General features: G+C 42.4%; 1 protein-coding gene across 1 annotated transcript in view; it reads left to right on the forward strand.

Moving 5' to 3' along the window:
• The window catches only part of MAML3 (mastermind like transcriptional coactivator 3), a 247792-nt gene extending 236903 nt beyond the window's left edge, over positions 1-10889 (forward strand). The window contains exons 4-5 of the mRNA XM_044681706.1: positions 1685-1766; positions 9299-10889. Coding sequence (XP_044537641.1) covers positions 1685-1766; positions 9299-10296 — 1080 coding nt within the window. The 3' untranslated portion in view covers positions 10297-10889. The remainder of the gene's footprint in view (positions 1-1684; positions 1767-9298) is intronic.
• The last annotated feature ends 657 nt before the right edge of the window (positions 10890-11546 follow it).

Raw genomic sequence — 11546 nt, forward strand, 5'->3', positions numbered from 1 at the left:
ACCTTATGTAAACTAAAATAATTCTCCTGGGGCATTGTGGGGCATTTCCAGATGTAGGTTTACAAAGAGCTAGGTCCTTCATTCATTCGGCAAATATGTATTAAATGCTTTCTATGTTCAAGGGCTTTATGCTAGGTACTAGGAATACAAAGACCAGGGGAAAATAGACCCTGCCCTCCAGAAGCTTCCATTCTTCTGGGTCTTTTTGTGACTCTGATCTCTTCTATCCACCCCCCAGTGGTGGTTGTCATTAAATACTCATTAGCAGAGAGGCTCAGTGGCTTCTCTCCGTCTACTCACTGCCAAATGACAGAACAAGGAATAACACCCCCTAATGTCTGAACATCTCCCTTATTTTCTTTCTTATTATGCCTAAAACGTAATGGCAAAGGGGGTAATTGTGGCTTACCAATAGCAGTGATAGATTAAGAGCCCAGATGCCAAGTTAATCAGGCTCTTCAAAGGAGCATGTCATTTTAGGACTGGCTCTTGAGCAATCTGAAGTCTTCATCAGGCCAAGGAAAGAGTAAAGACCACAATTGCGAAGGGTAAAACAATTGCATGCTAATACATATATAACCCAGGTTGAATTGCTTGCCACCTCCAAGAGGGGGGAGGGAGACAATGTGGATCATATAACTTTGGAAAACTTTTGTTTAGATGTAATTGGAAAAAATAATAAAAAGTTTAACAAAAATATGTAAATATTTATCCAAAAAATTCTAATAAGAGGAGGACTTGGGTTCAAATCTGGCCTCCAACACTTCCTAACTATGGTACCCCCAAAAAATTACTTAAACCTTTTTGCTGCTCTTAACTCTTCAGTCTTAGAATTGATACTAAAGACAGAAGGTAAGGGTTGAAAAGAAATAAATATTCACTGAGCAAACACTCCCCTTATTTTCCATTTTTGCCCTTTATTGTATCTTACTGTATATTAATCTGCACTAATGATTGTTGTCTACCAAATGAATGACCCTTCTAAATGGCATTGCAGTCAGGTTTTGTCAATTTGGGGGGAAAGTAGTTCATGCTTTGATTTTCATACTGATTTTCAGTGATTTTCAAATGACTCTCGAAATATATATTTGTTTGGTTGACTGCTTTTCTTTTTTTACACCATGGATTCACAAAGCAATGTATAAAACAACGTATCCCAGTGTATAAGAAAGCAAAATAAACAAAACCAACCCACTCAACAAAATATCATCATTGTGTCATTGATTTAGAACTGAAAAGGATCCTTAAAGGCTCTCTAGTCTACCCCCCCCCCCACCCTGCCACTATCTCATTTTATAGGTGAAGAAACTGAGGCTTACAGAGGTGGGTTCATAATTGCACTCTCCATCCTCCATTTTTCTCTTGGGATATTTTCACATACTGTATGAGTCTCACAATAACCTTACTAGGCATCCCCACAAGATGACTTATTTTCCCAAGGTCATACAAGTACTAAATAGAGCTGGAATTTGAACCCAGGATCTTCTGGCTCTCTAATCCCTTTTCCCACCATGCCACATTGCCTCGATTCAAAGTTTTCCATGTCAAAATTACTGGTGGATTTGATTAATTCTGTATTCTTGTTTCTCTCCCCTTCTTCCCCCTCCCTCCTCTCTCTGGCTCCAATTCTCTCTCCATGTTTCTTTCTGCCCTCTTCCCCTCTCTTGCCTTCTTTCCAATCTAGCAGTTACAGCAATCACATTTACCCCGGCAGCATCTCCAGCAGCGGACCCCGTATCCGGTGCAGCAGGTCAATCAGTTCCAAGGTAAGATCAGAGTCTAACAGTGTATTGTGCCTACCCTACTCTCCTATAGGACTGGGGCTAATAATGCCTTTCATGTCACATTTTCCCATATAATATCCCAGTCTTCTTAATGACGGCAGGAACAAATCCTGTCCCATTATCCTCTTTGCTTCCTTGGGTTTAGTGCTGGGTAGGAGGTCAGGGTTCATGTAGCAGTAGGAGAGATCTCCAGCTCGTAGGGACCACTGGTCACTGCTGAGTTTAGAGGGTAAGCAGATCATTAAGGGATGATTTGAACATCCTAAGCTTAATGATCTTTTTTTATCATGACCCCAGAAGGAATAGAGAGAGCATTGGTAGAACTTCTTTCTGAGTTTAGAGGGTTGGATTAGCTGCCACAGAAATGTCCCTCATCTGTCTCTCTGGGACAAGTTGTTAAGGGATACAGAGGATGATTATAAGGCTTCAATGGACTCTTTCTGTCCCCTGAGCAGGAGTTTTCCTTACCATATAACTGGGGGAAAGTAGCAGAAACCCCACTGAACTCTATTTTCACAAATCTGAGAAACATCTCCCTGAAGTCAGGGATACTGATACCCAGCAAGAAGATTAGAGAGTATGTCATACCTAAGAAAAATGGTGGAGGGACTTGGGGGTGTTTAAACTGGAGGAGGGATGACTTGGGAGGCAAACAGTATCTATCCTTGAATATTTGAAAGCATCTGATGTGGAAGAGATTAGACCTGTTTTTCTTGCCCTCAGAGGGAAGAAGTGAGAGCAAAGGGGTGGAGATGTTACAAGGTCAAGTGGCCAGAGCTAACCAAAAAAAGAATGGGCTATCTTCAAGGTATCAATTTCCCCCATGAATGGAGACCATCAAGTGGAATTGGGATAAACGTTTGTTTCAGATACTAGAAAATGGTTTGGATTAAGGAGACTTCCAGGATCCTCTTAATTCTGAGATTCTACGATCCAAGGAACCTCTTTGGAAAAATATCCACATTTCTACTGATATCTTATCAGACTCCATCCTCACCAATCCCCACCTGACCCACCTGCCCATCACCTTAGAGTTAACATTTAGAATAGGATCGTCCACTAGGGTTCTAATTGCATAATCACTTCTAGTATTCTTTGAAGTAGTATGTTTTCCTTTAAAAAAAAATTTGTGAGTCAGTGTTTCATAGCTTTTATTACAAGACACAGCATGGTATAGTGGCTAGAGAACTGACCTTGGAGCCAGGAAGCTCTGGATTCAAGTTGCGCCTTTAAACACATACTGGTTGGGTGACTTCAGACACATCACTTAAACTCTTGGTACTCTAGGCAGCAACTCTAAGATTATAATTTGCAGAGAATGCTGACCTTCACTAGTAATCTCTTCATGATAATCAGATTACAAGTTTAGTCCCAGTTTGTATGCAGAATATAGTTCCCAACACCCTCATTCCCCCTTACGTACACTTATACCCCTTTAAACTGTTAGGAGGTGAAGGTGATCTGGATCTATGATTTCATCTATGTAAAGAAATCCCTGGAGGGGTGGTGGGGTCCATGGGGACACAAAGTGATTAAGTAACTTGGCTTTGATCACACAGCCAGTATGTGGTCGGAGATGTGTCTTCTTTTTTTTTTTTTTTTTTTTTAACTCATACCCTTTTGTCTTAGAATCTATACTAAACATTGGTTCCAAGGCAAAAGAGCAATAAGAGCTAGGCAATTGAATCTAAGTGACTTGCCCAGGGTCACACAGCTAGGAAGTGTCTGAGATTAGATTTGAGCCCAGGACCTCCAGACTCCAAGTCTGACTGTCTATCCACTAAGCCATCTAGCTGCCCCAAGAAATATGTCTTCTTACCCCAAATCTTTCCCTCTTCCCACTACATTGTACTGCCTTTCAAACTATAGTAAAGGGAGGAAATAACTTGATTAATCCTGTAGTCCTTTCTGAGCTGTTTTTAAGGCATGTCACACATTAATTCCTGATCTCATCGGTTGACCAATCCACGTTTGGCAACCAGCTGGTCGCCCTGAGAGAACACATGTTCTGCATTTTTAGAGATGTCCCTTAAAGGACTTTCTTTTCTCCCTATACTTTTGCTCTGAGGACTTTAAACTCACCCCTTTGCACCTTTTCATAATTCTAAATCACATAGGATGGATGTGTAGCAAAACTCTTTTTTAAAAAAGCAAGAAAGCCTCAGAATCTCTGAGCTGCTTGATATAAAACTATCTGATACATCTTTTGGCATTTTCGATATTTTTCACGTCTCTGACAAATACTGTTGCTATGCTGATGTTACCCATCTGGAAGAATATCAAATTGATAGATAAAGAAACATTGTCCTTCCAGAGAAGGCCTGTCAGAAATAGCTCCCAGACTGTTCCTCCTCCATACTTTTAACACTCATCTTTTCAAAGGACCTAATGACTATCTTTCTCTCCTTCATTGAGTCCTACACCCCTGGGCAATGTTATATGCCCATGGGGAAATGGTTATTTTTCACAAATATGAACTCCTCCGGGAGGGAAGATAGAACAGAGACCTTTTACGAAACAACTGGCATGTTATTGACTCTGACTGAATATGGAGGAATCGGCTTTGACATTGGGCTATTAGCCAGAAAACAATAAAATTAAATCGACCACAATTTTTCAGAATAGTACCTGTGTGTTGGGCTATAACATAGGCCCGTTGCCCAACGTACATCCTCATCAGATGAAAACTAAAGCTCATCTTTGGAGGGATATTTTCTTTAAGCTTCCTTTTCTCTGAACATTTAAAATTACTATGGACGAACAATGAGAATAATAAATAATTCTCATTTCTTTTCATGGGCAAATTGGAAGCTGATTTTAAAATAACATTTCTTCTATGTGTAGATAGTACAATTAATTATGCTAGATTTTTAAAAATAGAAGTTGGTTAGGACCGATATCCCCTAGACCCACTGAAGAGCTTTATAGATTTGCAGTATTCTAGGGAAGCAGCCCTGAATGGTGCCCGAATTGCACAAAATGGGTGGGCGATTGAAGAGTCCTGGCCAATGGCCTCGCTTCTGAATTTCAAAGCCTCGAGGTAGACCCCTGCATCCGGCTCTAGTAAACCACTCCACATGTATCCCAGGCAGGTCTGTGAATTCAACTATGGAATGATAGACAGGATGGACTTTTTGTTTGTTTGTTTTTAGAAATTTGGGATTTTTCAGTCATCTCAATGACCCGTTTGTTCCCAGTTAATCAGATTGTCTGTGTGGTTGGCACAACTTCTAGTGTCAATGTCATAAGCCTTCATAGGGAAATAATTGGACCGGACCAGTGAGAGCCGGTGTATTATAGGCAGGAAGGGACAGACCTTGGATTCAGAGGCATGCATTCAAGTCTCCCTCATCCTGACCCAGGCAAGTCACTTGATCTTGCCCCCAAGCAACTCTTTTAAGGCACTAAATTACACTGATCTGCATTGATGTCGTTTCTATTGTGTGACTACATTCATACCAGAGGTGTGCAGCCTGACAGATTAAAATGTATTTGGAAGGGCAATTAGGTGGTTCAGTGAATAGAGAGCCAGGCCTGGAGTCCAGAGTTCCTGGGCTCAGATCTAGCCTCAGACACTTCCTAGCTGTGTGACCCTGGGCAAGTCACTTAACTCCCATTGCCTAGCCCTTACAGCTCTTCTACTTTGGAACCAATACTTAGCGTCAGTTCTAAGACAGAAGGCAAGGATTTTTTTTAAACATTTTTGGGAAATGATTTGCAAAGTAAATGAAATACAATACAACCTGGATAATGTTATTTTGTGGTTTTCTAAATAAATATGGCCTGGTAGAGATCTGTTTCTATTTGAGTTAACTGATGAAATGGGGAGGAAGGTATCATAACTGACACGTAGTGCTTTGCATATGTTGTTTCATTTGAGTTTCATAATTCCCTGAGGTGAATTTGACAGGATTTGTTATCCCTGTTTTTTCCAGTGAGGAAACTGATGTTCAGAAAGTTTGTTACCTGAATTGCTCAAGCTCCCACAGTAATTAGGTGTCGGAGGCGGGATTTGAACACTCCCCACTCCTGACAAGTCAGCACTCTGTCTATAATGCCACCATGCATGCCTCTCTAAATATGCCACACCACAAAGTTGCAGTGCATCCTGTCACCTAGTGTTTGAACAGAAACCCTTGGTTTGCTTTAACGTTTTGCTTAAACTCAGTGATGCCTAAAGGTGAAAATAATTAAGTCTCCCACCTGAGTTTAGTCAGACACTCCCAGAATCCTTTTCATTGCTCAGTTCAGAAAAATATTGACCTACCAAGCCAAATAAATGTGAGTCATGATAAAAATTCCTATAAAATTGTGTTTTAAATAAAACTAGTAAGTAGGAAGACATATTAGTTGTCCAGAAATTAATAAGACAAAAGCCTGCTCTCCCTCTCCAACAAGGTTCTGGATTTCAAGGTTAGACTATCCTCATCTGGGTTCTCATCGTTGTTCTAAGGTGGGATAAAATTTACTTACTATACCGATTGGCTTAGAGCCTTCGTGTTCTTTTAGTGGCTAGGGAAAAAAAAACACCTCTTTTTCTTTTTCTCATTGTCTTTTTTTTTTTTAACCCTTAACTTCTGTGTATTGGCTCCTAGGTGGAAAAGTGGTAAGGGTGGGCAATGGGGGTCAAGTGACTTGTCCAGGGTCACACAGCTGGGAAGTGTCTGAGGCCAGATTTGAACCTAGAACCTCCCGTCTCTAGACCTGAACCTCAATCCACTGAGCTACCCAGCCGCCCTTTCTCATAGTCTTAATGAGTAGTGGGGACATAGAAAAATCCATTGGTGATTCCCTAACAAGCTGATAAAACATTGGCCTCCTGAGATCCTTGTCTTTATTGTCTTCTCCTTGTTTGAAAACTTCCTGAAAACACAGGAAGAAGGGCCTACGTGATTCATTCAGGCTAAATGACTTGGGATTGATAGTTGAGTGTGTTACAGATCTCTGCCTCATTAAAATCACATTAGAGATCTACAGAGAGAGAGAGATGGTCATCACTTACCTGAACATCTGGGAAGTTGCACAGTGAGTGAGGAACATTTTGGTCTATCTGGCTCTTAGCCACATAGCTTGAACACATGAAGAGGCACCAAGGAAAGAACAGGTAGAAACCCTGGACTGGAGATCCCCCAGATTTCCACAGATCAGAGAAGCCTCTTTAAAAAAAAAAAAAAAAAAAAAAAAAAAAAAAAAAAGATCTTTAACCCCTCCAACACTGTTGAGGTCTTATGGGAAATTAGTTTAATAGTCTTTATTGATAGTATTCTCAGCTGAACCATGTTCCTCCTCACAAATTGAATATGTAATATGATCAGCAGTTCCCACTTAAGGTAGCTCAGGAGATGAATTAACTCTTACTTCCAAGGAAGTCGAAGCTTTCTTGGCGAAGAAAAACATGTTACATTATGAGCACTAATGAAAATATGATTGGGGCATTGATCGTTTTAACAGAAAGGAAAGTTCCCATGCCAAATTAGAAATCCATGATCTTTCTAGGAAATCAAAGATTTCTGGGAATAAATTCATTCATTCACTCAACACACATTTGTTAAGTTCTTACTTTGGACTAGGCAATAGCCACGCACGCACACAAAAAAGACCCAAAACAAACAAACAACAACAACAAAAAAAAAAAAAAACAACCAAAAAAAAAAAAGCCCTTAACCTCAAAAAGCTTTCATTCCAATGGAGAAAGAAGGAAAAACAACTACACTGATAAGTCATTGTAGATGTATATCGTGCCCCTATCTTAAGAAAAATGTTTTGGAAAATGTTTATTTATTGAAAAGAGTAGAAAGAGAACTTTTGTGTGAGAATTACAGATGTAAGCAACTTCAAGAGAGATATAGATAATTCTGTGAAAACCTGAGGGAAAAAAGTAGTTCCTTGGGAGCAAGGTGTTGCAGTGGATTAGAGTGCTAGGTTTGGAATAAAGATAACTTTCTGAGTTCGAATCCAGCCTCAAACACTTACTAGCTGTGTAACCCTAAGACAAATCACTTGTCTTTGAAAAGAAGAAAAAAAAGAAAATCAGCTCCTCAAACAAAGTTGCTTGAGGAGAGACAGACAGTTGGTTTTTTTTTTAAGATATTTTATTTTCCCAGTTACATGTACTCACAATTGTCAACATATATTTTCTGAAATTCTAAGATCCAAATTGTCTCCCTCCTACCTTCCCTCCCCCCCTTACAAATCTGGTAAGCAATTTGATCTAGATTATACATGCATTATCATGCAAGACATTGTCATTATTATAATAGAATACTCATATAAAACCAAAACTCCAAAATAAAAAAAAACAAACTAAAATGAAAAATTGTATGCTTTGATCTGCAATCTGACTCCAACAGTTCTTTCTCTGGAGGTGGAGCGCATTCTTTGTCATAAGTCAGAATTGTCCTGAATTGTTGTATTGCTAAGAATAGCTAAGCCCATCACAGATGATTATTGTACAATATTGCTGTTAGGACTTGGAAATTTATTGCTGAAAAAAACTCAATCAAAGAACGCTTTTGAGACTATGAAACAATTGTATATTGACTCTGTGGAAGCTCTCATGTTCTGGTTCTGCTTTTTTCACTCTGCATCAGTTTATATGTCTTTACAGCTTTTTCTGAAATCATCCAGCTTATATAGCACAATAGTCTTCACCATCCTATATCACAGTTTGTTCAACCATTCCCTAATTGATGAATATCCCCTCAATTTCTTTTTTTTATTGAGTAAGAAAATTTTTCTGTGGTTACATGATTCATGTTCTTTCTCTCTCCTCCTTCACCTCCCTCCCATAGCCAATGAGCTATTCCACTGGTTTTTACATGTGTCAGTGATCCAGACCTATTTCCATATTATTAACATTTGCACTAGGGTGATCATTTAGAGTCTACATTCCCAATCATGTCCCCATAAAACCATGTGATCAAGCAGTTGTTTTTCTTCTGTGTTTCTGCTCCCACAGTTCTTTTTCTGGATATGAATAGTGTTCTTTTTCCTAAGTCCCCCAGAATTGTCCACTGCATTGCTGCTAGTAGAGAAGTCCATTACATTCGATTATACCACAGTGTATAAGTCTCTGTGTACAATGTTCTTCTGGCTCTGCTCCTTTCACTCTGCATCAATTCCTGGAGGTCTTTCCAGTTCACATGGAATTCCTCCAGTTCATTATTCCTTTGAGCACAATAGTTTTCCATCACCAACCGATACCACAATTTGTTCAGCCATTCCCCAATCAAAGGGCATCCCCTCATTTTCCAATTTTTTGCCACAACAAAGAACACAGCTTTAAATATTTTTGTACATCTTTTTCCTTATTATCTCTTTGGGGTACAAACTCAGCAGTGGTATGGCTGGATCAAAGTATCCCCTCAATTTCTATCACCACAAAAAGCTAAGAAGGAAAAGTGGGAGGAAATGAATTCCAAGCCATAAATGACTTCTTTTCTTAGCCTGCTTGTCTTTGGTGTGTTGCTTTTCTCTGAAAAATGAACAGCATGATCTTTTACTCTCCCTTGCAGGTTCTCCCCAGGATATAGCAGCTGCGAGAAACCAGGCAGCTCTCCAGAACATGAGAGCTTCCAGGATGATGGCCCAGAGCGCAGGCATGATGGCGATGGGACCTTCCCAGAACCCTGGGGCCATGCCCTCTGCAGCAGCTCAGTCTGAGCTTGGAATGGCTCCTTACAGCAACACCTCCACCAGCCAACCAGGAATGTACAACATGAGCGCAGGGATGAGCCAGATGCTACAGCATCCGAACCAAAGTGGCATGGGCATGACCCACAGCCAGGCCCAAGGCCCGAGGCAGCCTGCAGCCGCTCAAGGGGTCAGCATGGTGAGCGGGTTTAGCCAGAGCATGCTGGTGAACTCAAGCATCCCCCAACAGCATCAGCAGATGAAAGGGCCTGTGGGGCAAGCACTGCCCAGGCCCCAAGGCCCTCCAAGACTTCAGAGCATCATGGGAACTGTCCAGCAAGGAGCACAAAACTGGCAGCAGAGGAGCTTACAGGGTATGCCTGGGAGGACTAGTGGAGAACTGGGTCCATTCAACAATGGTACCGCTTATCCCATGCAGGCTGGACAGCCTAGGCTGACCAAGCAACACTTTCCCCAGGGGATGAGCCAGTCGGTCGTGGACAGCACCGGGACCGTCAGAGCTCTCAACCCAACAACCATGGGTCGGCAGATGATGTCATCCCTCTCCGGGCAGCAAGGGAGCAGTCAGACAAGGCAAATGGTTATGCCTGGCATGAGCCAGGGGGTCCCTGGCATGCCAGGATTCAGCCAGCCTCCAACCCAGGCGTCGATGCAAAGTGGCAACTTTGCCCCAAGCAGCCAGGGCCAGGCTTATGACCGGAATCCATCCCAGGATATACCTTACAATTACAGCAGTGAAGGAGCTGGGGGTGCTTTCCCCAGCCTAGCAGAGGGAGCTGACCTCGTGGACTCCATCATCAAAGGCGGGCCAGGGGACGAATGGATGCAAGAGCTTGATGAGTTATTCGGCAATCCCTAGTCACAGAGGGGGGCCCTGAGAGCCAAAACTCCAGTGGTTAATGTTTAAAAAAAAAAAAAAAGAAAGAAAAAAAAAAGGAAACAGGATGTCATCCCATCCTTGTTTGTTTTTTTTTTTTTTTAATCTGTGCAAATTTGAGCTGAACTGTAGCAGACAGATGGTGGAAGATAAAGGTGGCGATTTCTAGCCACAGTAGACCGCATTTTGCAAAACTTCCACATAGAACAATCTCAACTCCATGGGTGTGAGAGAGACAGACGGAGGGACAGGTTGGGAAGAGAATCCATACCGGCCTGTGGCCCCACAAGACGACCCCCCCCCCCGACTCCAGGGCCATGTGGGACGAGTTGTCAGTGCCCATGAGCGGAGAAGGACTGCTACCCAAAGCCAAGGAGTCCCCTGGTCTCTCCAGCCCCCAGTTTTCTCAGGCCACCAGAAAAGACAGATCCTCAGGCCATGGGGAGGAAGACCCTCCCACCAAAGCTGCTGAGTGATTGCACAGGTCAGGCACTGGTGGATCAGAATTGTGCTGAACTCTGGGTGGAAACAATTCCAGGTCTAAAGACATGCTACTGTATTGGGAGGATGGGCGGAAAGACAAGTGACGTCTTCCTTGGGAGTCTCCGAGAGAACCCAGAGGCCCGCTCCCAATCCCCATGATGAACCTCAAGAACGCTAGGAGGCGTTGCTGCCTGACGCCACCCAACGATAGCCAGGCTAGCTTGGAGGAAGAGCATAAACCCCTCTACAAAGAGAAGAGGCCCTTGGAAGATGAGTCTATCACTGCTGTGATGAGTGGAAGACGTCAGAGCTTCCCAGGCTACTGTGGGGTCCAGTACAGTGCTTCTAAATGAGATCGTTTTTCACATCTCTGCTTCTGACAGTGTAGCATCTAGAGAGGGGGATGGTGGACAGACATCCACTGGACTCTGGAGATGTCATTCAGGCCCATCTCCTACCCCCCCCCCACCATTCCCTACTTTTTGCTTCTATTTCTCCTGCTCCCTATCCCCTAATCCCGACCCCACTGCCTACTTCATACAGCTTTTTCTTACCGGTATCCCAGACAAAGCTACTTCCTTTAACTGAGCCTGGTCATGGCCAGAATGAACGACAGAAGGAATTCTGCCATGCCAGATATTGAAAAGGGATTCTGGTATTTCCAGCCTCTAGAGTCTATGAAAGTTGTCGGTACTCCCTGCCTGGGCCACGGAAGTCTGTTCTGTTCTTTGGCCGTCCTTCCAGGCTCT

Source organism: Gracilinanus agilis, chromosome 6 (assembly GCF_016433145.1).
Source record: "Gracilinanus agilis isolate LMUSP501 chromosome 6, AgileGrace, whole genome shotgun sequence".
Taxonomy (NCBI): Eukaryota; Metazoa; Chordata; class Mammalia; order Didelphimorphia; family Didelphidae; genus Gracilinanus; species Gracilinanus agilis.